The sequence below is a fragment of the Phalacrocorax carbo genome, chromosome 1 (assembly GCF_963921805.1).
Source record: "Phalacrocorax carbo chromosome 1, bPhaCar2.1, whole genome shotgun sequence".
Classification (NCBI taxonomy): domain Eukaryota; kingdom Metazoa; phylum Chordata; class Aves; order Suliformes; family Phalacrocoracidae; genus Phalacrocorax; species Phalacrocorax carbo.
The window spans coordinates 187,035,062-187,063,011 of NC_087513.1; the positions used below are offsets into that span (position 1 = coordinate 187,035,062).

Sequence of the window (27,950 nt, forward strand, 5' to 3'; positions counted from 1 at the left end):
GATGCTCAGGAGCTCTGACAATATAAGCCATTTTTATTTGAGATGCCTAGGCGTGACTTAGGAGTGTAACTCATCTAGATTTAAATTTTGGCATAAACTCTTACCAGAGAAACAGAAGAGTTGGTATCAAAGGCAGGAGCAGATGGAAGGAGTGCAGCTATTCAGGAACGTACCAGTGAAAACATTGCTCTATCCACAGCTCTCCAGGATAATCTTGATGCAGAACTGGAAAAGGTGGAGAAAACTTTGTCCAGTCCTGAATAGCTGGTAGCTTGGCTTTATATCTGCTTGTTGTGGGAGGTACAGGTTACTCCCCCTTTTCTGAATCAGTCACATCAAGGATTTCTCAAGTAATGATCAGATCCTTTATATTATAGACGCTGCTTTTTGGACTGTGTTAATTTTTTGGTGGTTATTTCCTGCGCCTGCTGCTCCCTGCCCCCCACCCCCAACAACAGTAAAGTATGTTTAATGATAAAAAGTATAAAGCTTCCTCAAACAGTTTCAAGAAATCAAACTGTTAACTGGTTGAAAAGCTGTTGTTGTGTCTTGCACTACGCTACTGCAAAAAGCAGAAGCTACTGCCCTGGAGAGCGAGTGCAAGGCAGAAAGAGGTACTCTCCATCCTTCCGCAGGCTCTTTGAGCTAATATACCAAGGAAAGTCTGGTTTAAAGGGGAGTATCCATACATATGACTTTATCTGCTTGTTCTGCTTTTAAGTCAATGATATTTTTTTTTCTTCCTGTTGTTTCATAATCTCAGAAGGAGCAGCTTCTCTTTACCAGGGTGAGGCTCTGGGGTGTTCATTGCTGTATTGCAAAGGCATTGCTGAACAAGTTGTCACTCAACCGAGTAACAGCTTTGCCAAGCTCGGGGAGAGTAGTAGCCTAGAAACATAGCCCATCAGTGACATTAAGGGCTTTAGTCTCAAAGTCTTTGGAGGGACTCTTTAATATTAAACAGGCTTTTTGGAGAGAGATGCATTGAGACATTAGACATGCATATCTGGCTCTTAAATTTCAGATGTGTCAGTGGCACACAGTAAACGTGCAGATTTTCTACTCGTTCTTGGGGGTTTCATGCATACTTTTTCTGAAGTCAGATATGAATCAGAGAGTTTAGGACTCCAACTAAGATAACTGCCTATTTTCAGGTATTATGCAGACATCTATATCTATGCTATCTTTGTAGCTTAAGCTCAAACTATTTTAATTTTCCTTTCATAAGTTGTGTCCGTAAAGATTTAAAATGCTGTTAAATTTAAAATTCAGTTTACATTAGTTTCTAGCAGTCTTTGAGTAACTCAGTTTTCCAGTTCTAGTAGGCAACATACAGTTGTTTTAAAACAATTAAGCAAAAGCTATGCAAAGGGAAGTAAACTCGATCAGGTAAACGCATCATATGCTCTGACAGCTCAATATGAATTTTCTCCAACATTGATTTGCGCTTCAGTATACTGCCCTGAAGTAAAAATGCCTCATCGCCGTATCTGTGTTGCAAATGACTGCCCTACATCTAAAGTGCGAATTCATTTTAACTCAGTCCTTATTCTTGACTCCATTGTTTCTGGGAAGGAAAAACCAACACTTACTTTTACCTTTTAAATATTTATTTAGTTTTACAGCAACATGAAATAAATTTTGAGGAAAATTTACACAATGTTCTAATAGCTGGGAAACATACATAGCAGGTTGTTTTAAAGCACTGTTCTCTATATATTCCTGTTTGTAACAGTAACATACGTAGATTTTTTTCCTTTTACCTGGCTTTGACTTTTCAAAGTGTCTCGATTTTGCCAGCATGTAGCCCCAAGTAATTTATTTTTATACTTCATAAAGTTTGCAAGAAAATAGCATTTAAATTTTAAATGCTCATGTTAAAAATACTTCTAGGATGCAAAGATTGAGAGGAAGTTTAACTCTAAAAATTAGTATGTCTGGAATTTCGTTATGGGACACCAAATAGTTTCCTAGAAAAAATATTTGAGTTTGTGCATGTGCTCATTTCTAGTTAGTAGATGTCATGTTTTTCTAAGAAACTGCTACTTTGAGGTTAAATTAACGTATTTGGAGGATGTTACTTTGCTCAAAAGTTGTGTTAGGCTGAAGAACTTCTCACGAAAGAGTTTAATAAAGCAGTACTGTACCTAAAGCACTAAATTCAGTCATTGAAGGTTATTTTGTTATAATTACACAGACATCTGAGACAGAGGTGAGAAGAAAAACCAGTTTGTCTGAGTTGTTTCCAGATGCCCTAAATTACCAGAAGATTTAATTGCTTTATGGGGGCCAGGCTTGTGGAGAGAGCATATATTTTGTCAGATAAATGTGGGAGAAACAAATTTTTTGTAGCCTATTCATCGAAGCCTCCCATGAACGTAATGGTCCCTAAAAGGGAAGGTGCAGGAGAGAGGAGTAAGATAGAGAGGAGGAAACCCCAGAGGAGGCACGATAGCTGAAGTGATACGGTCAGTATGGTGCTGTTTTCCTCAGCAACTGGATTCTGCAGTGTAAACCCCTGGTTTTTACTACTGAAAGGTAGTTTCACCCCTGTCCTCAGTAACTTGGAAACCTGTATCATTATAAAAAATGAGCAATTGTTTTAACTTCAGAAAAAAACCCAGCTACTTTTTCATTTGTTTTTGACTTGACAGACAGTCTTTGGTCTTTAGTTAATCTAATCAGGAATAAAAAGTTCATTTCTAACATACAATCTGTCAGAACAGACATCTGACATAAATGCTTAAAATGCTTTGTGTTTTATTATGCTTAATACTTTTACAGTCTTATAAACTTTTCTGCTGTGAATGAAGCGTAACATTTACATATCAGAATATACGTCCACAGCTGAAGAAATGTGCAGGCTTCTAATTCTACTTTAGTCCCAGTAGTCTTTTAATACAGTTTACATTGTGGAGTCACTGTCAAATATTTTCATTTTTATGGTCTGAAGGCTGTGTTGAATGAAGTTTTCCGAAACTGGTCTTTCGGAGAATGTGCAGTTCCGTGGTCTAGTGGACCGGTTCTTTTTAATTGAATTTTGAATTGTATCCGATGTAAAGTAATAGACTATAGGGTCAAAACAGCAGTTTGAAACAGCGATGCACAGAGTGACGGGGTACATAGTCCTGACTGCAGTTACCAGTGAACAATTAACCCAGGTCTGTGTTCTCATAAGGGAGTAAAGTATTAAGGTAATATTATAAGGCACAAAGCAGAAGCAGAATATCGCTAAATGGACTACAATCATTTTGAGTACCTTTTTCTTGCTTAATTTATTCCGACTTAATGTGAGCGGTTTGTTCAAAGTCCGTAAGACCATAGTAGAGCAGGTCACATTTAAGATGAGTGGAATAAAAAACCCAACTATTTCAATGAAGATAACAATCCGGGATAGGTAGGTTTTCCATACGTTCTCTGAAAAGTTTTCAAAACATGTTCTTTGAGTGTCATTAAGGCCATTTGTAGACTGGAAGAAGCTTGCTGGTGTGCTGCCTGCTAACACGGTTATCCACACTGCAGTGCAGACAATTTTTGCATTCCTTTTGGTTCGGAGAGTCTTAGATCGAAAGGGGTGTACTATAGCTAAAAAGCGATCTACGCTTATGCAAGTCAGAAATAAAATGCTCCCATACATATTTGTGTAAAAGAGGGTGACAGAAATCTTGCAAAGAATGTCTCCAAATGGCCAGTTTCTCGCTACAAAGTAATAAATCCTGAAGGGTAATGTAAATACAAAAAGCAGATCTGATATTGCTAAATTGAGCATGTAAGTTGTAGTCTCGTTTTGCACTTTTAATGTACAAGCAAAAATATAGATAGCAACACAGTTTGCTATGAGGCCAAGAACAAACACCATACTAAAGATACACCCATATAAAGTATATTTAAAGGAGTCCTCAGTGGAACAATTAGGGCTTACCATTATAATGGTATATTTTAAATTCCTGTGATTTGCAGGTTTCTCTGGTATTTTTCTTGCAACTTATCTTAAATTCCAGGAGAACTTGCCGCTGTGTTTGAACTGTGTGCTTTGGTAAGTTTGTTGTGCTGTAAAGCTTCAGAGGAGAAGCACAAGCTCTGTAGCAGGGGAGTACATCTCCGGCAGCAATCACCAGGAGGTCACTCTTCTCTTCCAAGGGCTATTTGTAATCACATAACCAGTCTTCAAAAGTCAAAAAACATACCATTTGTGGCAGATGAGGTCATCCCAAAGCTCGCTTAGTTCCATTTCCCCCCTCAATTCAATGAAGCCGTTGTAGAACTTTCTGCTTATCCTTGTCTGCAGATCATGACGGGGAGGTCTTGTCCATCCAAATTTCCTGGGAACGTATGCTTTAGAAATCGATTTCCCGGATGCTGCAAAGTGGCGGCACTTGCTTTTCTCCCTCAGCCTTCTTTCTGTAAAACGAGCTTTGCAGCTCCTGGGAGCGCTTGCTCGCTCACTTGCCCCGCTGGCTGGGAAGCAAGCTGCTTGCTAGGGCAGAAACGGAATTCCAGAGCATGTTTGTTCCTGCAGAGCACGGTCCTGCGCCCCGGCAGCCTCTCGCCAGCCCAGCACCTTCTGGAGAGGAGAGAAAAGATCTCAGGCAGTTTGTAGTGTGACATCACAGGATCACAGGAAGAAGAGGTTGGACTCGCTGAAGAATGGTTTCATTTCAGTTTGTTTTCCTACCCCTAATCTGATAATGTGTCTGCTGAGACTGTACCTTGCAGGCTGCAAATGGTCACCAGCTGATTGCTGCTGCAGCCTTCTGTTAACTCTTTCCCTACTCCCTAAAAGGTCCTTTGTCAATGTTGCTGGAGTCCAAAATCTTCATGGCAAAAATCTTTTTCTTTAGTTATGAGGAGACTTTTCAGTGTCTGAATAAGTCTTGTGCTTTAAAATTCCTGTTTTTCTTTGAAGATAGTAGTAATTGTGGGATTTTACGTTTTATGTAGGATTGAACTAACAATACTTTTTTGATAGATACCTTTGCTTGTGATAATATGCTAATCATCAGAAATCAGCTGAGTAGTTCTGTCTTGATTCCCTCAATACCCCACTACAAACTGCAGGAGGGACAAAGTAACATTAATAGGTAATTAAATAATTTCACCAAATACTTACTTAGAGAGGCATAAAGATTATAAACCTGTGGGTTGCTCTTGGATACTCCCAGGACTGAGATGTGTTGCAGTGGGAAGAGAAGTTTTTAACTTGTTCTGTATTAGAAAGCATATGCCAAGCTCTATTTCTAATCAGAAAGATGGTTCTTTTTACAAAAAAATGCTTCAAGTTTTTAAAATTTTGTGGTACAAAAAGCATTTTCTTTAATATCGAAGCACAGAATTAATGTACCAAAATAAATACTGTGCTATGCAATTGTTTCTGATAATTTAAAGCGGGCCAGTTATTGCACGTGCATAAAATACTCCCATTAGTCACTGATTAATGAAATGAAAACATGTTGTAACTAATGAAATTGTTAAGTAAATGTAAGAAAAAGCAGCCCTTATTGCCTTTAGGGGTAGATATAAGATAAATCTCAGCTTACACAGACTAATTTATTTAACAACAGCTTGGATAGACTCACTTCTGGCATCAAAACCAGTCTATTTCTAAGTCTTAGAATAACAAATCTCTTCATATCTGGCTGGGTGGCATGGTTCTTTTGAACTAGGTTTTAGTCAGTTGTACCTAAGCAAGGCTCTGGGCAAAATCTTTCTAGTCTGCTGCAAAGGAAAGTAAATAATAGCACCTCACAGGGTTTTGGCATAGTTTCTTAATGTCAGGTATATCAGACAAAATTCAGAAACATGCAAAAATAGGTTTTGCTTATTTTATTTCAAGTTTTTATGGTAAGTTTTTTCTGTGAAACGCACCTTGATTTTTGAGATTAAATCACGCAGTTTCACTTCAATAAGCTATAACCACAAGAAATCTTTTTGACTATTTTTGAAATTTATGCTTAACCATAAAGAGTAGTGCATTTCCTACTTCTAAGTCAGGAAGAAATGAAAACATGAGCTTGGCGGAGTCTCTTGTGTGTCCAACTTAACTTGTACATTAGTGTAAAGTTGCCATACCTGGCTTTCCTCACAGAAGCAGTTGTCACACGTGGTTAAATTTTGTTTCTATTCCTGGCAGCCTTGCATGGTGGAAGTGGGGTTTTTCTGCAAGAGTCAATGATTTCTGCATCGGCCCTTGGGAGCTCTGAGCTCAGTTTTCCTGCTCTGTCTTTGCACAGGAAGACTGTGTGGTGCAGGCTCAGTTACTGGAATGAAAATCCCTGAAGTACAGAAATTTGACGTCACATGTCAAAACCTCAAGCAATAGTTCATGATTAGAGAGAGGAATGAGTAGAAACGAGTAGGTCTCTCTTACTCATCAGTACTTGGATTTTCCTTTCGGGCAAAGGTGTGGGTGCACAGAGACAGGGTGGGGGTGTCTGACCAGGGGAACTGTCCATTTTACCATGGTAAGTGTATTTCAGAGCAATCATGAAGGTGCATCCTCAGCCTTCAGTTTGTCTGTCGGAGCCCCTGCCTTGCTGTGGCCTGTGTTATTGCTCCTGTTACAGACATGGGCATTGCTCAGACCTGTATTTTAGGGGCTTGGGTATATGCTTCTGCTGTCTTTGGGACAGCACCTTTTTGGTGCAGAACAGTACATGCACCTTACACTAATTGATAAAAGAACTAAGTGATATTTGTACGCTTCCACAAATAGCATTTAGCTGCAGGTTTTCTCCACCTGCAGAAAAAAATTTGAAAACCTCACATTGACAGGTTTTTATTTATATTTGTTTTGGTGAGGAGGTATATGACTGAGCAGGAAAACTGAGTTACCTTAGTGTAAAAGTGTGAATGGCAAAGGTGAATTGCATACCTGTTTTCTTAATTTAGACATGGCTGATTGTTATCAAGCAGTGTGTTAATTTATGTGAGCTTCTCTGAGCTGAAGAACCTATGTTGGTGCACCACAAGCTGTGGGAGTCGTGAGCAGCCTCCCTTCTGGCCGGGCTTCAGAGCAAGCAGAGAGGAAACTTCATTGCATGCTTTCCTTTTGTTGGAACACGTTTCAAGACGTTGGGCTCTGTGCCATCAGATTTGGAAAAGCCTTCAGTAAGCCCCAACACTTTAAAAAATAAAAGAAAGTTTATCAGTTATTATGGAAGAAGAATTGACATGGTGCTGACCTTGCCTATGCTCCTTAGCGTGGGCACATTTACCTTTGGAATGGGGAAGGGGGATAGGCAGGAGGAAGCAGCTGCAGGGAGAACCCTGTATGCTGAGAGGTTTTTTTCCTCCAAAGGAAACAATGCTGCCACTGCAGGGAGATGCATATGTAAGTCCATCTGCCTTTTTGCATCAGCGACAGGAATGAGTTAGGACCTGTCATTTGTTGCTAGTGCTAGATTAGCAAAGACTTCATTTCCATCAACAGGCTTCCTGTGGCACTTGAAGAGGCATCAAAGGCAAAGTGAACACAGGCTCCTTAAGAGCTAAGAGCTGATGAGCTTCTGGAAATCATCTCTCACTTCAGCAGTGAACAGATTTCATATACTCCTTCAGTCAGTTACAACTTAACTGCTTTTATGAGTTTAGGTACCAGAGTTTAGATATCTAGGACTCTTTACACCCTTGAGTGGTCTTGGATTTGTGTGGCAAACTTATTCCAACATTGAACCAGGGGGTCAGAAGGAAAAGTCCTTACAACTCTAGCAGTGTGCTAGTAGAGTGGCTGTAGGGGACACTGCCACCAAGAGCTGCTGCTTCCTCCTACCCCTAGGTGCCAGAGTTGGATACTTGCTGTCATTTAGGACACAGAGGCAGGATCCCTTAAATTCAGAAGTCCAGGTTGAGTGGTAAAGAAATATTTCACTGAAAAAAGACAAGTAGTGGAAGGTTTTCCAAGCCTCCAGCATTGTTTTGGCCAGTGTTGCGTGTTCCTCTGGTGTTGCCCTACTCTTCATTGCTGGAATTGAACGGAAGTTGTAGTCAAAGATGAAATGAATTTTGAACTTGTCTTATGTACCACGTTTAGTCTGGCGCTGATGCTACTACTAAAAGCTCTTTCTTACTTTAGAGGAAAAAAAGAACTTCAACATTAATAATGTTGTAATAAATTCTTACAGTGCTTCCAAAGCCAGCATATGCGCTGTTAAATGAAGGTTGTCAGGTGCACAGAACACTCTATGGAACTCCATTATTCTATAACTAATGTTGCTCCTTTTAGAGGCATAACTGATTGATGGTACAGCCGTTTGTTCTCACTTGTTAAGCAAGCTTATGCAAAAGAACGCATTATCTGTTGCAGTGAAGACCAACCCTGGCAGGACACTATTTTCTCTGCCCTAAGTGTTACTATTTATCCAAACATTTTCATGGGTTTTAGCATTTTTAGTCTGTTTGCTGGAGTTTCTCTTTTAGCATGTCTGTGTACAGGAATGAATTCATTATGGTTGCGACATACAGCTGGGAGCCTGGAATTTTGTTTCTGGCTGTGCCACAGATTTTCTGTTCCAGTCCTGGCAAAGTTTTCTATGATGTTGTGCTTTAGCTTCCCTCCATGTACGAGCTCGTTCACTTCCTCACTGGGATGCGAGGCCATCTTAATTGTTAAATATAATTTGAAGTCCTTGGATGGAGAACCCTTTATAAGAGATGATACTGACATAATTAAAGTGGCTAGCAAATGCAATAAAAATGTAGGAAGTTTAAAATTTTGTATTTTTAAATTAGACTCCTGCCAAGCAAAAGGAACTGTTAGGAGAATTGACTTGATTCAACTCCATAAGTCTATGGGGAGGTAGGTACAGAGAAAGCAGGGCTGGAAACTTCAACTGTCTCAGCTACTTTTCAGGAGCTGCCTGCTCAGAGACTCCTAAGTGTCTGAGGTGTGTCTGCTTCTGGTAAGTGGCTTACTGCCTTCTTAAAATGCAATGATGGCATCCACCTGCAGAAAGAGTGTGAAGTAGTTAGCACACTGAAAATTCCCTTTTTCCCCCCCCTTAAAAATTTTCCAGTGTAGTAGGCAAGTCTTTAAATGAGCTTTTATAAGACTTATGGTGAAAAGACTATTTTTATCTAGCCAGACTAACCCTGTTTGATTGTTGCATAGTTTGTTAAAGGCTCCTCCGTATCAGGAAACTTGTTAGCTTAATGCAAATGAAACTACACATGCAAATTACAAGTAAAAGTTAAAAGAAAACTCTAAATATTTCCCATGGAAAGTTTGACCAACCTTCTAGAACCAGTTTCCCTGATTAGTTTTGTTTTACTAGCTATCTTGTAATACATAGCTGCCAAAAATCTCTCAAATATAAAATTAAAAAAAAAAGGCAAGAGAAGCTAAAGTATTTGGGCTGTGAGTCTATTAGGTTCTCTAAGTTAAAAAAATTTATCTATGTGTGTAATTGCTTAAAAAGGGAAAAGGAAGCTCAGAATAAAAAGAGGTTCTTCATTCCTGTGCATTTTAAATGCTTCTCTTTTGTCTTTAGATTTGTTTCGATTTCCTTTATAGGAAACACAACTGCTCCTTTCCTGCTTGCAGAAAGAAGAAACAATTTCTGTCTTTTTGGAAAATTTCCGTCTGCTAGAGTCCTTTTTTTCCCCTATACTCTTGGATTCACAGAGAGGAGGGCTTTTTAAACCCAAATATATGCATAGCAAAGATATTTTGTTGTTGCAGTCTTTCTAAATAACTTGAGAACAACATATTGCTTTGGTTCTTTGACCCTAAAAATATGTGCAATAAATATGACAATCATACTTTAAGAAATGCCACTTTTAGTCAAATTCTAGTTCACAGTAGTTGTCGTATGTCCATGCACGAATAAGCAGTTTCTTTGACCCACTTCAGTTACTTATATGAAGTCCCTTCCTTGCTATTTCCTATACTGTCCTTGAATACCTAGTATATTTTAAAGAGAAGTGGACTACAGAGAACATGTTTTTACTTAAGGAATACTACATAAAAGCTGATATAGGCAGAAAGGAAAATGAACGTGTGTTGATTAATAATTTTTAAGCAACTAGGAGGCAAATGAGTATATTCTGTTGCTTTCCTAGCTGGAACCCTCTCCCTTGAAGTAGAATTTTGGATCTAAAGTGCTGCTGTTGGGACTGTGTTCAGTAGTCACAATAACCCTGAGCATAATAATATAATCCTTCAGAATACTAAAAAGTCTACTTGAGGCTCTCTAAATCCTCTAACTTATGGGGGAACTTCTTAAGAGAATGAGAAAATGGGAGAATCTTTAAAAATGCTACTAATTTGACATTGTTTCATTCTGATTTTGCATAGAAATTTATTGGAGCAGGGTTTTGGAAAAGACTTCCTGTGCACAGTGATGGAGAAAAGTGCAGAACTGTGTCCTGAAGTTTATCGTACAAGTTCTGAAGATATTTTTAGAATGTTTCATTTCAGAAAACATCATATGAGCCCTCTGCTTACATTTTAGAGCTTGTTCTTGGCATTATTTGGTTTGTTGACCACAGTAGTTGAGACAGAGATTGAAAATATGGGTTTAATATTTTAAAGCACAATATTGCAAATTTATTAGTAATTTTTGTGATAGCACTAATAGAAATGTGCAGTGTCTAATCATAAAAGCAGCTTTGTTATGTCAAAGGTCCAGTTAATGCTAATGGACACATCTGGCTTACCTGGAGTTATGCAAACAGTATCATGGAATATGCAGATTGGTTGTTTGCATTGTGAATACACAAGCGGTTACAGCAGTGTTGTAGGCCACTAACAGATGACTGATAAATACTTGCATGAAGGTTCTTGAGTTGCATTTTTTTGTGTAACTCGTGGAAAGTCCCAGCAGCAGCTTTTGCTTACATTCTCAAGCGTTCTGATGTGTAAAGGAAATTTTTCTGGGAACACAATTATAAAGATATCCAGAGGAAGCAAGCAATAATTGGATATTATCCACATGTCCATCTGTTAAATGATGCATTTAAAATGGTGGCCCCCAACTCACTCTAATATACGCAGCAAGAGCAGGTAAGAAATGCCACACCTACTTACCCCTCCCTGCAGCCTCACCTTTAAATTCTTCATTTTCTGTAGTTATGAACAGTGTGCGTGTATGTGTGTTAGGGGTTTCTGATTTAAGCCTATGACCTTTTATGTAGTCTCAGTTTAAGAGAGAAATTACTTTGCACAAAGAACAAAATCACAATTTCCATTGCATCTTTGGAGTAATTTAATGAGCCCACTTGGCAAGATAGGAGACTTTTGAAAGATGATCGAAAATGGATCTGCTGCTATGTAGTACAGTGTTTCTCAGAGGCCCTATATATTTATGTATGTGTAGTAGACATTGTACAGTATTTGTTAGGGACGGTGACGTGGAGAGCTGGCAGTTTGTAGCAAGTATCCAGATACATCCTGAGGTGATGTTCAGAGTTGCACTTTATATATTAATTCAGGAAAACTTCTTTAGGTATACTGTAGTGTATACCCTGGAGGAGAGGCAGCATGGCATCGTGCATTAGAAGTGTATGTTATACATGAGATGATTGACGTATAAGTAAGTCTAGTTGATTTTACAGTAGGCTGGTAGTGGTTAGGTGACATGGAATCTTTTTGAGCTTTAATCTATGGATTCAAATCTAGATCAAAAGGGATGGGCTAAAAAGCAGAGTAAAAGATCATAAAGTTTAAAAACTTCAAAAATGGACATTGACATTGTTCAGAGGGAAGGAAAATGGAAAAAGGATTAGTAAAAAATCTTAGCAGCATGGTTTTTAATGGATAGGAATAGGATGAAAGGAATTTCTAAAATATCAGGTAGGAAGAGAGATGCCTTCATTAGAACAAAATACCTGAGTTCCTGTACTCTCATTTGCATTTTTTAGAGCTTTAGAAAAATATATGTGTTTTCAGTCACTCTGCAAACATGATTGAAATAATGTTAGTATTTGAAATTTCTCTCCACCTTATATGCAGGGAATAAGTCAGATGGCTTTCTATAACGCTGGCAAATTCTGGCTCTATTCAAGCTTATACTTTCTAAATCATAGGATTACAAATTCAAAGTTTAATTGAAGAAGTTGGTAGAAATTTTCCAAATGTTCCATGACTAAAAGTTCTTATTCAAAATACTTTGCAAGGGCAAAACATGACTGTTTTATGAAAAAAAAAAAATCAGCTGCTGTAGCAAGCAAATGCTAGGAATGATAGGAAGGAAATGGAAGAAGCTTAATGAATTTGATTCACGAATTGGAAGCTATTCCAAACATACGGGATGAAATGGGTTAGGGGAACAACTTGTAGAAAGACATTTGTAATTGTTTAGTTCTAAGGTAATTTTTATTTTCATACCTTTAGTTTAAGGTTTTGCCCAATGTGTATTCTCTGGCCAGGACTGAGGTAGGCTGGTCCCATGTCAGGATTACTGGTGTTTATCCATGTAGTTCTTGAGCACGTAGTTCACTTTTACGTCAAACGACTTGCAACCACTCCATCAAGTGCTTGCAGCCTCTTGCAGTTTTGGCTGAATGAGGGCCCCCGACTTTGTACAAGAGGATTTTAATGTCTACTTGTCAGAGACAGCACAAAGCCAGCAGTCACATTCCTATTCTCATTTTTATAAAGGATAACATTATGAAGCGATTGAAAGAATTTACCATAGTAATTCAATAAGAATTATGTGAATTCATGTAGTTTAAAAAAAAAACCAAATCTGTGGTAGTAATTTGGTTTCCTTCACAAAACGGGAATGCAGGAAGTTAGGAAATAAAACAAGTTTCCTAAAAGTTGTTCAAGCTGGTAAGCTAATTAGTATAGGTAAATACTGACACGAAAAAGCTTATCAGGGGAGAACTGCTGCCAAAACGCAGAACTTGGACTAGATTAATGTTAAGAACTATTACTTTCTAAATGTTTAAGTCAGCAAATAACCTCTTTAAATTCCGCATCGTAAGATTACCTAAATTATTATTTATCATATCATTAGTACTGGTAAACAGCAATTACAAGTACTTTAGCTGACTTCCCCTCACAACTGCTTTTTCCTTCCAACCCATAACCTGAAGTTTTTTGAAACTAATTCAGTACATCATGAACTTTTTTATTACATTGTTGACCACATTTAGCAGTTGTAATTTCAGTGAGGCAATCAGCTAATACCTAGAAGGTAAGAAAGGAAATGTCAAAACTTTGGAGGAGGGACAAAGGACATGCTTCTCGCGTGATATTTTAAAATTTTCTGCTCAAATCTTGGAAGGAATGGAGTGAGACTTTCAAATGCAAAAGACACAGTGTACATTAGGAAAGGACAAGCCACTTTTCCATCAGCTAAGTTTCTACAGAGATCTGAAGGTTGGTTGAAAGAACATTTCTCACAAATGAACCTTTTTCACTTTGAATCTGTGTTAATAATCTTCCTGGAAAGGGCAAGGCATTTGTCTCGGAGACATTAGTTTGACCTTGGCAAGAGAAGGGAGGCTGGAACCCACACCTCACGCTCTGAGCAAGTACTCTCGTTATGAGGGATTTCTCATCCTTTGCTGTAAGAGAGTGAGTCCTGTGAAACAAGGCGTTTAGCCTCATAAAAGGCACTACATTTGAGAACAGAAGCTTTCCCTTGCAGTTTCCAGTGAGCCGTCTGTACAATAGGGCTATCCACAATAGTGATATGGGTGGAAAAAGTTAACCTTTGGCTGTGCAAATCCTTCAGATCTGAAGCAGAAGCAGTAGTATTGAAAGTCATTAGCTTTATGTTCCAGTAGTTATCACTTACATCATCTTTGAAAGAGAAAAAGGAAATGTTGGTTGATTTGAGGCAGGGGATAATAGCAGATACCCATTATTTAGGAAAGAGCACAAAGTTCCAACTCGAAGTAATCCTACTGCTGTCCGTTCAGGACTGCCTCTCTGCTTCTTCCCTTGTGCTGTGTGCATGTATGCACTCAGCTAAATGAGGTGAACTATTTGGTTTAAAACTAATCCTAACAAATACATAATTTCCACAGTCACAGCTGTGCTAACACTAAAGCAAGGGACAGAGCAGAAAGTGCAGATGTGTAACTTAGGGAAGTGCCAGTGCACTTAAACTGGTTTAAAGCCATTGTGAGGCTTTCAAATCTTTATTGTATTGACTTTTGGTGAGACATTAACTTAGTATCGGTTAAACCATGTGAAGTTGAAAAGCCTCTGCAAAGCTCGAGTGAGATCTACACTTCTAGTCTACCACCCTATAATTCCTCTTCATGTAAGTGGTTTGAAATAGTGATATTTATAACATATTAAAAAAGAGCTATGTAAGCCTGATTAATTTTTCCACGAAGAAGGATAAAAATGAGTAGTAGTAACAACATAATGTGTATAGTTATGCTTCCCTTTGAGATGAATAGCAATGATGCAGGATGACAGCTTTGTAAGGCAAATATCCAATATGGACTCCATTGAAGATGCTGTAAATTTTCTTACTGACTTCAGTGTGTTGGATGGTTTGTCATGTTACAGTCTAAAGACTCATACCAACAAATCTAGAGAGTTAGAAAATCGCAGACAAATATGCTACAAGTAGCTCATGTTGCCTGCAGTTGAAACAAGATGAATAGAGTCAGGTAGCAGAGATATAAATATAAATTCAGTTTCTTTGAGATCGCAATTTGTGGGTCTAACTACAGAAATGCCTTAATTTGCAGATTCTTATTTCAGTGGAAGTGAATGGTAAAACATGTCTGGTTTTTGCTATGGCTTACTCATTGATGTATGTGCTTCAGAATAGCTATCAAAAATGCCCACTGAATGACAAATGAGGAACTTATTAGATACTTAAGTTAAAAAAAAAAAAAGAGAAGTCTACTTAGAACTCCTACTGATGGATTGTTGCATCTGGGTTGAGGTGTCTTGTACTAGCTTTTCTTAAACAGGGACCCTTACGTGTAAGGCTTGTGTCTGCTGTTTTGCTGTACTTGAGATCTATGAAAAGCTAATGCTGTTTAGAATTGTTTCTGGTATGACTATGCAAATCTACAGTTTGTGTTTAGGGAGGAGTGAAATCGGGGTGGGGGTGGGGGCAGGGAAGCGATAACCAGAAAAAAAAGCCAGGGTGATAGGGAGATCACCACTTTTTTTAGTAGAATGCCCTGTAATATTGGCCTCAGAACTAGCTGCAAATCTTTGAGAGAAAACAGTAGGAAAATACTTAGTAAATATTAAAATACTAAATTTGTAAAATTACTAAAAAGTAATTATCAAATGGGTGTAACACCAAAAAATATAGATACTGGTGCCTTCCAAGTTTTTACTTCAGATATGTTCAGACAAGTTATTGAAAAGTTTGGGGTGTTTTGAGTGATTTTTATACTGTTCTGTATCACACTGTCAAAATTCAGTTATTTATTTTCAGTTTGGGAAAAATGTATTTTTTATGAAGACAAAATAATAGCCCGAGACTTATTTACTTTTCTCTTGTTAATCTGACTTCCAGTGCACTACTCCTTACTTCTATTATACTGTATTTTGTCTGATTTTTAAGCAACTGTTTGTGAGGCAGAAATGTTTAATTGGAGACATCCTGTAAAATTGTGTCAACTGAGCACTCAGAAGCTCTGCATATGCTTCTGCTCTGAAAGCTGAGCACAACACAATGACTGCCAGGTTTTGACTGCCTTGAGCAAATACTGGGTATAGACCGACGTAACTGAGCTTGAGATAATCTGTAATGGTAGTCACAGAAGCATTGGCTCAAATTAAGATCAAAAGTTTTGATCTCAAATGGATGGGTTTATGCTCAAAATGTTGTTACACTGATAGTTTTGTTACAACTTTAGGGGTGTTTATTCTTCTCTTTGCCATGTGTAGTTTTCTCCGGATTGAAATATTTTCTGAAAGTAGTTGATAAATCCATTGCATAAAACAGTTTTTGTGCTCGTGTTTCTAAATTTTGTTATGAAACATGGCATATTGTCTTTGGAACTCCAATTTCTTTGTCCTGTTTTTCTCTTTTAGATTATATGAAACACATTGTAAGGTACAGTCTTTTTGCGTTTCAATATCATAAAGCAGCCTGCTCTTAACGGTTTCAGGACAGATACCATCCCCTAGCTAATGTTACTTTTTCTAGAGAGTTGGTCTTTCTGTACGTGCTCATCCACATCCTCTGCGCATTACCTGTTGTACTCTTTTTTGTTCAATTAATAATTCATTGACTCCTTGGTTCTGTTGGTAAGAGATACTGTCCTGCTCTTTGAGAAACTGCTGTCTACAGAGTCTGCTGGCACATTTACCACTTTTAGCTGGATTAAGGGAATTGTTGGTGGTACATTGTACCTAAATCTGTCCAGTTTATGAGAAACCAGAAACAACATGAGACTTGAAACTGAATTACTGGCTTTAACAGAAAAATCTCAAAGTGGTGTGTCGTTGTCATGTCTCCACTTGTAGTTGGAAAAATAATTCCTGGAACTGCTCTGAATTGTTGTTCTGGGAACTTGATTTGTGTAAATCAATTAAAAATGAAACTCCTAGGAAGAGTGATGTGGTACTGTGACAATGTTTGATTGGTTGTTATAGTAATTATGTAAATAAATTCTTTTTACTGAGATTGGCATTTTGTGACCCAAAAGTTCTTTTGAAAAAAGTGCTTGAGTGCTGTGTTGCTCCTTTGCCTTTTAATATATGGAAATAACTATAGAAGTGTTGCTTTTAATACTGTGTGATGTTAGTTAATGTAATGGTCCTTTAAAGCATCTCTTCTCTACTTCCTGTACTGAAAGTCTTAATACTCCGTAGTGTTTTCACAGTTTAAGGTCGATACAGTTCTCAGCCTCAGGATTTTTGGCAGGGTATTTTGTTGCTGGCTGATATAATTTCTGACAGTCAAATGGTTCACGTCGAGTGGGTTTTAGTTTATGTATTGTACATGATTTCTTGTGTGGAGAGGGGGTAAAACTGGTATCAGTGGAGTTTGTCTTTGAGACCTTTGGCTTTCACGTAAAAATCTTGAAGTAGGGTTTGTCCAACAATTAGTGATTTTGAAGCCTGGTTACACCAGGGAGCTAGGTAATAAATATGCTAATCACTTCAGATAAATTGTTTCTGTAGCACCACTGCTGGTGCAGACCACAGATCTACCTGGAAGAGCCTCATAGCAATTGCTTTGGGGAAAAAAAACATGTGGAGGACAAGCCTACAATGCTATTTGCTTGGATAATGTTCTGCAAAAACCCCATTGTAAGGATTATTGTATTCTGAAGTGCTTTGTGGATCTGGTGTGCAGTTGTCTTTTGAAGCAAAGTGGATTTTCCACATTCACGTTTTGTAGCAGTTACTTCCACAGTTGAGCTGTACAATGAAGTAGTTGGTTTTTGCTTTCAGTCCTGTTGCCTGGTAATTTGGTGACTCTGATAATCCATGGGCTACTCTACTGGCATAATGATAACTCTGTTCTGTTATTTTGCTAATAATTCTTTAAACTTTGACTTTTGAGCTTTGAGTTGGTGCTTTCAGAATGACACTAAATTTTTTTTTAAAAATAATGGTAACGTTAGAACCTTTTTTTAAAAAATGTAAAGTTAAGGTCATTTTCTTCTGATCATTATGTTTGCTTTTATCATCACTGACTTTTACAGCTATTTTATCATCCAGTCATTGGAAGTCATGAGATTTTTTTTCAGTGAGTTTTTTTTTCCTAAAACAGAATAATTTTGTGCTTCTAGCAGCCTTCTCTAACCTGCCTCTGCCACATTTCCCTGTCATTTGTGAATGTTGAACAGCAGTAATCCCAGTAGAAAGCATGAGACTTCACTGATAACCTCTGTCCACTGTGAAAATTGGCCATTTTTTTCATACTTTCAATATCTCTCGTTTAACCCGTAACTGCATTCCCATCTGCCCTATGGCAGCACTTTCTTTATCTGAAGAGCCTTACCTAAAGAAGCCTGTCAGGAGCCTCTGATCTGGAGATCTTCTGCAGGATGACCCCATTCAAAGATGTGTTGACCACTTTAGCGGAGAAACCTGGGAATTTGTGAGGCATGACTGACTTCCCTCTCTCTGCCCTGGTACTGCCACTGAAAGATGGTGTCTCATGTCATCCTCCAGCTGCTCATTTCTGTCTCTTGATTTGACAGAGTGCAAACACTTGCATTGCTATAAGATGAACTGCATAGGGGAGTTGCCCTGAATGTAGAATTAAGGCCTCCCCTGCCAAATGTGTTTACATAATACAATGAAAAACCCCTTCAACTAAATAAAACCAATGACAACACCACCTCAGTTCCCTGGACCAGATCTCTAACTCTGCTGACACAAGAGGCATTTTGGTGATGATGGGGAGGAGGGAGGGAGAAGTTTGGGACTGTCTTTTGTTGGAATACTGGCTTGTACCGACTTAGAGTATCTGTGTAGTTAAGGCTTTAATGTGCTGAATATTAACTCCTTAGTTACTCAGCGAGCCATTCTTTTTCTTTATAAAAAGTGCTGTGAGTTGTGTGGGTCTTCAGCAGAAAGAGCCTACTGCAAGCTGCGTAGCAGCAGTCTTCCCAGGGTCATCCTGAGTCGTTTAAACAAAATAGTTGAATAAAAATGTAGTTCTGCTCATAGACTGTCTTTCAAAACTCCTTTCAAAGTGATTTTTAAAAAGTTAGGCTCACAGGTCTGGCAAATAGGAGCAGGAGTCTTTAGTAGTCAACTGGCGATTGGTTTGCAGAGCTACAAAGCAATAGCAGTGTCAGTAGTTTCCCTATTTGCAAAGCGTTATCATCAACCTGTTTAATATTTTTTAATATACCAATAGTATTAGTCACTATCTTAACACAGGAAGTCTTTAATCTTTATGGCTGGAATTTAAACACTGCAGAAAAAAAATTGAAGTTACTGGAATCCCTGGGTTATCTTTAAATTTGTTTCACTTTTTAATTTAGCTTGAATTTGCTGCTCTTTTTAAAAGCAGCTATCACTCCAAATATCTCATTGTGCCTGTTGACTGTTTGTGTTGCTGTGATACGCGTCTTGAGTTGGTTGGTGTTTTTTTGTTTTTGTTTGTTTGTTTTTTGTTTTGTTTCTTTTAATCTGTCTCCACACTTCCCATAAATTCTGGGGAAGACATGTGGTGGACCTCTCGGAAGTTTGATGGCTGTTTTCACATGCATCCTTCTCCATTTCTAAGAAGCATATTTTGATGATGTTCTTGTATCCTGCAGTGAGGTGGCCCCATGGACCTTTACTGAGAGGCTCTGTAAAACATAGATAATTGGTTAATACAAAACCCGCTGGTGAAGAGCAACTTTGGTTGTGGAGGGGTTGAAAACTGTGGTATTGATTGTTCTGAAATAATTTCTGAATCCTACCAAGATTTGCCAGGTCTCTCCAGAGGCTTTTGAGGAAGCCTAGGTTGTTACAGAACTGCAAAGAGAATGGATTTGCAGCATTATTTAGAGCCACGCAAGTTTAAGATGCATATACATGCTGTGGTGACCTGCCTATCTTTCTGTGACTGAAGAGATTTGAACTCCTTTTCTACTAGGCCTTCAAATACCTTTTAATAGGAAATCTCCATTCTCCCATTATAGATGCTTGATTTCATATTAGTATGTGTATACACTAGAGACCACCTAAACTGGCTCCACATTTCCACAATGGGTCCTATTTGCCAGAGCAGAGAGCAGTTATTCTTTTTTTTGGTGCAATAGATATTTTATAAGAAACTGGAACGTGAGAGAACTGAACTTGAAAACTCCTAACAGGCTTGAGGCTAGGATACCTGCTTCCAGGTCAGCTGCTCATGTGCTTTGTGTCGAGGACTTCAGATAATCAGAGTTTTTATGATTTGGATGTGTACCAGTATGTCCTTGTCAATTCCTCTGTAGTGAGTGTCTAAGTCTCTTGTGTGAAAAACCTGTCAATATATTGTTCTCCAATGACGAGAACTAACTAACAGTCACTCTTTCTTTTATGCCTTTTTCCCCCTGTGCATACTATGCATTTAGATAAAAGGAGATCCTCACAAAGCTTGATGATAATATTATTTGATTTTAAATGCTGGAGATCAGTAAGGTAGGAATAGGATTGGTATTAAACATATATTTGCTCTAAGGAGTTAAAAGCAGATCTGACAGTATTCTTACCTGAATTAAACTGTTAACACTGCAGTTGCTAATGTTTTTCTTTACACATTTTGTAAGAACGAGCCCTAATAGGATCATTATTTATATAACACAACTCATGTTTGAACTTAAAACACGGTCCTTTATCTTACTGTGTTTTCATTTTAAATACTATTTAAATTTAGACTGTGAAATATATTTTGTTTTGGCAGGCCTAAATTATTTCAGAAATCTGAATACTGATTTTCACGTGACGCTTCTAAAAATACAATTGCAAACAAAAGCCAACAATCTGAGTGTGCAGGTCTGTCATGGGAAAGAGAAGTGGAAATAGCTCGTGCCAATCCAGTCCTTGCACTTCCATTCCAAAGCTGTCAGTTCTACATTTGTTTTGTTTTGCCTTGCAAAATCACAGCCACCTTTTAGCATATTATGAAGAACATTTCTTAATGTTATGTATTGTGTTGACTGATTCAATAATCTGAGGTGGTGTTGATTATAAATGAAGAACCAAAAAAAAAAAAAAGCAACCAAAACCCAAAGCAACAAAAAGATAACTGCAAGGGAGCTTGGCATGGAGAGATATATATTGTTTAGTAGTAAACACTGCATTAACAGTTATTGTGGACAAATAACTAAAACCTGGTAATTGATTAGGAAATTATGATTTCCTGATAAATGGTGATTGAGGAATGATGAAAACAGTAAAGCAATAGAAAGCAAAGACAAAAGCAGTTTTAAAATACTGCAAATTGCTGAGTAGCGCGGCTGAGAGTAAAGCTGCTCAGGGACTTCCTCTGTAGTCAGTGGGCTACACCCAAACCCCAGGGTAGCTGTTGTCTGTATTTAAGGATTTAGCTCTTTTGTTTAATCTTTTCAAGGAAACCGAAGTCCAGTTAAACACGTTGTTGGGGAAGAGCTGATGTAGAGATCAGGAAGCGGGGAAGCACCTGTGTGTCCTGTAGTTTTACTGTAGCCAAACAAAGATTAGCCAACAAGAAATTCTGCCTCTTTTGTCCATAAAAGGAGCTCTCAGATTGGGGGAAAAAATCACCGCAGGCGCCTGCGATGCAGGTGTTGGTGCAGGGAAGCATCCCGCAGAGGCTCACTCAACAAAGTCCCGCTTAATTCACAGAGTTTAGTGTTGCAGAGGTATAGTTAGCACTGGGTAGTGTGAGAGGGACTGAGTCAAATTGCAGTCGTCTTCTTCATTCTGATGCCAGTGGCTGTTTGATCCTGAGAAATTTTAGGTCTTAACTGCTTTCTCCCTTTTCACACTAATAGAATGGGGCTTCTCTAGCCATTGCAGGGAAGTTTCAAAGGAAAAGCAGCATTTCACTTAATTAGTAAAATTTATTCCGTGGCTTCATCTAGTAACATTAATCACTTACTGAGCATTAAATTAAAGGAAAAGCTGTGCAAAACTCCTTTCATATGAAAGGAATGCATTGGAGTTGACCTGTTGACCTGAAATGCTGCTTAAAAGCTTTAAAAAAGCAATATAAAATTTGCAAAAGATAGTGTGAATAATGCCACTTTAGAAACACGTTACTGATAAACATTCCTGTTCGATAAAGCTGGACCCAGGGGTTAAAGTTCTTTTGTGACTACTACTTAGAGGACTGGTGATTGGCTGGTTAATGACATTATATTTCGCTCGTTCGAGTGAGAGGTAGATTGTTGAATACCAAGTAGCGGGACTGAAGCTGAACAGAGTTTGCCCTGATAAGCTTGAAAACTCCCTGCAAGCTGCAGAATGCATTTTAGATTTGCTAAATAGAAGTCTGTTTTGTGTTTCATATAAAGAAAGGAGGTAAGGTTGTAATTAAACCCATGAGTTTTGCAGGGTGGGTGTAGGTGCATTTCAGAAAACTTGCTTCTGCATGTTTCTACATTATGGCATTCTCTGGGGTGTTTTTTTTCTTGTTTGTTTGGTTGGTTTTTGTGTGAGGCACCAGTCTCATCAGTGTAGCACCTACTTCTGTTCTCCAACTTACATGGCTGTGCATTTGGAAGGCTACCAGCAAGAGTGGTAGGGGTCCCTGGAGAAAGAGCGCAGAAGGCTTCATCTAAAGCCCTGTCAGCTGTAAGGTGGAAGTTGTGATTGGCAGAACGCCCACCTTAAATTTCACCAGGTCTGAAAACTAAATAACCTTTTCCTGCTTGTGGAACTGCAGCGCTGACAAAAGTTTTTGCAGTCAGGGTAGGCAACCCCACCGTGCTTTGCCCAAGGGCATGTGCTGAGTCAGTGCTTTTTCACATACCTCCATTGCTGATGCTGCTGGGGACCAGCTGGGTGACAAAAGAATCACAGAATGGCAGGGGTTGGAAGGGACCTCTGGAGATCATCTTGTCCAACCCCCCTGATTGAGCAGGCACACCCAGAGCAGGGGGCACAGGGATGCATCCAGGCAGGTTTTGAATATTGCCAGAGAAGGAGACTCCACAACCTCCCTGGGCAGCCTGTTCCACTGCTCTGGCACCCTCACAGGAAAGAAGTTTTTCTTCATATTGAGGTGGAACTTCCTGTGTTCCAACTTGTGCCCATTGCCCCTTGTCCTGTCATTGGGCACTGTTGAAAATAGCCTGGTCCCATCCTCCTGACACCCACCCTTTGGATATTTATCGGTATTTATGAAATCCCCCCTCAGTCTTCTCTTTTCCAGGCTGAACAAACCCAGGTGTCTCAGCCTTTCCTCATAAGGGAGATGTTCCAGTCCCCTGATCATCTTGGTAGCTCTCTGCTGGACTTGCTCAAGCAGTTCCCTGTCCTTCTTAAACTGGGGGGCCCAAAACTGGACACAGTGCTCCAAATGTGGTCTTACTAGGGCAGAGTAGAGGGGGAGGATAACCTCTCTCAACCTGCTGGCCACACTCCTTTTAATGCACCCTAGGATACTGTAGGCGGCCTTGGCCACAAGGGCACAGTGCTGGCTCAGGGTCACCTTGCTGCCCACCAGGACTCCCAGGTCCTTCTCAACAGAGCTGCTTTCCAGCAGGTCAGTCCCCAACCTGTACTGGTGCATGGGGTTGTTCTTCCCCAGGTGCAGGACCTTGCATTTATCTTGACTCCCCATTTATCTGGACACATTTTTAACCACAGTGCCATTTAGTGTTTGTGGGAGCCAAAAAGATATATTAGGCTAGTTGCATGTTGCTACTTGGCCTCTTAAGAAATAAGATGTTTCTACACAAAGAATATTCTCTTGCCAACTGCAGTTCATCTAACTGATGGAAAGCAGCAGTAGGTTTCATAAATTCCTCTAGGGTAAAGCTTTGCATGCCAGTCAGCTGATTGAACACGTCGTTGTCAGTTAATATGGGACATATCGTACTCTCAATTTTCTGCTCTTTCCTGCTTTGCTCCCAGCCTTTGCAGTGTTGCTGCCCTGCCTTTTCCTAATGCCTGTTCCGGTTTTACTTATGGTTCTCTGCAGAGCTGGCTTAAATCCGGTTTTGCTTTTTCTGTTAACTTTCTGCTGGTTTAGTGCATTGAATTGACCTATGCAGAGGTTGACTGATTGTCAGGGCTGGCAAGTAGAAGAGGAGGAGTGGTAATAATGCAAAAGTAGGCAGGTCCCTTCCATAGGTAGCAAGCTGCTGTGTCCCCATGCCTTATCTAATTGAATCACACTCTGCATAGTGAAAATAGGAGCAGGGTTGAGAGAGGGCCTCGAACTGCTCTTCTCAAGTACTGGCTTCAAAAATAGTAACTTTTGCTTCTATTTCTTGACCTCTCGTTCCCCTTTACCAATCCCTTTTCTTCCTACTGATGCTTCACTGAAAACAATCGTTTCTCAGTCATTTATAGCTAAAATGTGAAATTAATGAAGCAGGATTCACTCTTAGTCAAGGTATCAATAAATATTTCAGCAATGAATTAGGGATTGCTCTGGGAAAGAAACTTGGATTCTTCATGGCATAGTGAAATGCTGATGGGAATAATAAAAAGGAAGAGCACAAGTGGCCAGAAGAATGAGAAATGGAGAAGGTCATGTCTCTATTTCCAGTAAGGGCAGTGCTGAAAGGAGCAAGTGAGAAGTGTGCACTCCTGAGTCCAGGGAAAGATGATGCAAAGCAGCCCGAGAGCTGATCTGGTTGAGAAATGGCGAAATAACTATGTGGTTATGAGTCACTAACTGACATCTTTCTGTTATGGTTGAGACAGCTCCAGTATTGCCAAAATCATAATGTAAATATTACACAATGTGAAAAATTGTAAATCTCAAGTCACTCTCATCTTAAGGTTCTGGATTTCTAATTGCTGCACTTCAGAAGAAAAGTGCTCTTTTTTTTAGAAATAAGGCTAAATGAGGAAACTCTTAATGCGAGTTTTAATTTTGGTAAATCTAGCCTAGTTTTACTAGGCCTCTTCTTATTGACTTAGCCAGGTGATGTGGCTTGCTTTACATGTGTGCGGTGCTCCTGTTACTTATTGTAGCTACAGATTTGTCATCTGTGCCATCATATTTTAACACTGGTAGCATGTCTTTGTAGGATCAAACAGACCGTGGACAATCAGACCATGCATTACGTACAAAGTGTTGAGCTGAATGATTTTACTGCTGTCTTTTGGGGGATCATTTGGAGGAAAATGCTGACTATCTGGTTTTGCCCACTTCATTCCCAGTCTTATGGACACTGCTTTCCCCCCGAGAAGTCAGATAATTGCTAATCAGAAGTTTTTCTGTTGCTTCTGGAGTTCTGATGCTACACAGTTGGAAGGCAACATTGTGCTCAAGGATGAGTCTCCTGTTTAATGAATATAAAAAAACCCAGAAGCCAGCAACCCCGTGTTTTCAAAATTTATTATAAATATGGTACCAAAGTATTTTCCCATGCAGTCTTGCTGTTTAAGCATAATTCTACTCTCTGTGTGACACACAAGCAGCAAAAGCCTCAGGTTTTGTTTCTGCAAGACTGCTGTTTATTGCTCATGTCAGCAGTAGTACTAATGTTGCTTCAGCCAGAACCTCCTCCGTTCCACTTACATCCTCTCTGCATCACCTCCTGCCTCAGGCTCCGAGTAGGTTCAGACGTATTCCAGCTGCCTTGCCTAAAGTCCTGATAATTCACCTGAAATCAAAATGGTTTTTTGTTTTGGGCATGAGGGCAGAGACTAAATGTGAGGGACTATAACTTTTGCCAGAGGTGGCTGTAGAGATCTGAATAGTCCCCGCTGCAGTTCGATGAGTTATGATTGCATTGTGTATATTATCACTGTTGGGTAGATGTTGTAGCAGAAATGGATTGACACTAGATACAGCAGTAACTTTTAGTCACTGATATGGGTTTGGTTTTGTTTTGGTTTGGTTTTTTTCTGAAAATGTGATTTATGTGTTTGCTTGTATTGCTTTTCAGGAATGGCTATTTAATAGGAAGTAATAAGAGACTCTAGAATACAACTGTCTCAACTCTGCAGTTAGGCTATATCTAATGGACTGCTATTGAAACAGAAAAGCATTTGGTATATTTAATAGTTAAAATTTATCGGTTAAGTAGTTAAAATTTATCTAGCAAAATATGAGTGTTTCGAAGTATTTCAAAGCATTAATTTTCCATTCAGGATCATATTTTGGGGGGTTGATTTTAAAGAAGGAACCAAATCTGTCAGGCGTGGTTGTCTATTCTCAGTTTAATGTAATGTTACTGTCGTTTTTCTAGGGGTCACCTCTGTTTGATCTTATCAAGCAGTCAAAAGAACGAGAAGGCCAAACTGATCAGCCTGAGCCCACTTCCACTCTCAATCTGCCTCTCCAACATAATCATACCGCAGCAGACCTGTAAGTAACATGTGTGCCTGAGGTCTAGTAAAATGTGAAGTTAATATTGCCCTTAATACTTAAATCCACTTGTATTCTGTTTTCTTACTTGTTAGGCTTGGTACTCAGGTTATATTGCACTGTTATATTTGCTGCTGCTTATTGTACATATAAATTTAGCTAAAACAAATTCTGACTTTTTTTTTCCCAAGCCCTATCAAACTTGTAATTGCAAACAGTTTTCTTACTTGTCTAGGGATAAATAAGTTTCTTTATCAGGTATTTAATCAATAAGTGGAATTTTTAATTCCTGATATGGGAATAACAGGTTACAGTAGCAATTAATTTCTTCTAATGAGGGGAAGAGGGAAGAGTTCCTGCAAGTAGTATTCATGTAAAATTGTTCCTCTGTCCTGTGACGTTGAAGTGCTTAATATATGTTGAATCTCCAGATATCTATCTCCTGTGAGATCTCCCAAGAAGAAAGCATCTGGACCTCCTCCAAGTGCTACTTCCACTCCAGATGCTCAGCCAGCTGTGACCCCCCAAACACAGAAACCACAGAAATCTACCTCCCTCTCTCTGTTCTACAAAAAAGGTTTGTTGCATCTGTATGTGCTGAAATTGCAGTTCTCTCTTGTTATTTATCATTTTGGGGATTTGGAGCTTAAGATTTCTTAAAAGATTACAGTAGAATCTGTAGAACACACCGTGTGAACCCTCGGCTGCTGTTGGAGGAAATGCTGAAGCGATGCCAGCAGTTAATGCGTGTGCTCCAGCCACTGCAAGTTCGAACTGAAAACTTACCTACGGATTGTGAGAATGGCCATACGGGCTCAGATGGAGGGTTCTTCTATCATTGTATCCTTTTTCCAGTAGCGACTATGAGCAGATGTCACAGGAAGCTTAAGAATTGGGCAAGCGTATATGGTGCTTCTCCTGAATGCTTTCCCAAGCTTTGACTCTCTCCAGCTCGGGGGTTTCCCTGAGCCTTTTGCAATGTGTCCGCCTGGTAACTCTCACTAGATTTGTGTTCCAAATGCTTCTTCAGATATTCTTTGAATCAACACAGTCATTTGCGTGCAGCATTGTTTGGTGTGGACTTCGATGTGTCCGCTACCTGTTGTATGAAGAATTTTTTCCATTTATTTTGAACCTGGCTTCTGCTACCTTCATTTGATGGCTCATAGTTCTTGTAGCAGGAGACGGTGAATGTTCAAGCGCTGTCCATCTCCATCATGCTCCTTTTATTTTGTGTACCCCTATTATTACCATTTCAGTTTATTTTCATTTCTCCTTCTCAAGTGTATCTACTGGCCTATCTTCGACTACATACCCTGTTCTTTCGGCTTCTTTCCGAACATCCTGACCTGGAACCCTTGATCTGGACCCTCTTCCAGCACACGCTGCAAAATGAGTATGAGCTTATGAGAGACAGGCACTTGGACCAGGTAACATTAACAGAAAAGTTTTTAAAAGTTTAAAAAGACTCTCCTGCACAAAATATTCATTATACATTCTTTAGCCATTAGAAACTGTAATCTGAGTTTTTGTTTCTCTATTGATCACTCAAAGGAGAAATTAATTTAGAGTGAGGTCTATCACCTTGGGTTTTTTTTTTAAGTACTGGCAGTTGCTTACTTTGGGACCTTTAAATACCATTTACAGCTATTTTCAAAATAATGAAGATACCCCAAATTTTCTAATAACTTGTATAAGACAATACTGATTTTCTTTGGAAAGACAACGTGTGTGGCTGATAAATGTTTTGTTATCCTACCCTAAAATTGAAATGCGTTTAGGAAGATACATTCAGCTCCAGTTAGTTGATTGTCATAAAGAAACAGAGGGAACAGTAGTTGACTATATTCTGGAAGTTCATATGAAGTTGGGTTGCATTCTAGCTTACAGAGCACTATCAGTAATAGAAAGCTCATCAACTGATTTCTTATCTTGAAACGAAGAAGCTGAATTAATTTGCTGCATTTCCTCTTGTCTTCTCTTGTTTTTCTTTAACAGATCATGATGTGCTCCATGTATGGCATTTGCAAAGTAAAGAATGTAGATCTTAGATTTAAAATAATAGTCTCAGCATACAAGGAGCTTCCCAACACAAATCAAGAGGTATGG

At 39.0% G+C, this 27,950-nt stretch overlaps 2 protein-coding genes across 3 annotated transcripts in view; one reads left to right on the forward strand and one right to left on the reverse strand.

Annotated features, from left to right (window-relative positions):
• The window catches only part of RB1 (RB transcriptional corepressor 1), a 75,387-nt gene that overhangs the window by 41,247 nt on the left and 6,190 nt on the right, over positions 1-27,950 (forward strand). For both annotated transcript variants that reach the window (XM_064440868.1, XM_064440869.1), the window contains 4 exons: positions 25,723-25,841; positions 26,273-26,418; positions 27,126-27,271; positions 27,840-27,944. In XM_064440868.1, coding sequence (XP_064296938.1) covers positions 25,723-25,841; positions 26,273-26,418; positions 27,126-27,271; positions 27,840-27,944 — 516 coding nt within the window. The remainder of the gene's footprint in view (positions 1-25,722; positions 25,842-26,272; positions 26,419-27,125; positions 27,272-27,839; positions 27,945-27,950) is intronic.
• On the reverse strand, positions 2,739-4,699 carry LPAR6 (lysophosphatidic acid receptor 6). Its single transcript, XM_009514758.2, has one exon. It carries the CDS (start codon positions 3,923-3,925, stop codon positions 2,906-2,908), a length of 1,020 nt encoding a protein of 339 aa, XP_009513053.2. The 5' UTR covers positions 3,926-4,699; the 3' UTR covers positions 2,739-2,905.

Coding starts and splice junctions, on each gene's coding strand:
- LPAR6 (XM_009514758.2), bottom strand. CDS start 3,925: ATGGTAAGCCCTAATTGTTCCACTGAGGACTCCTTTAAATATACTTTA.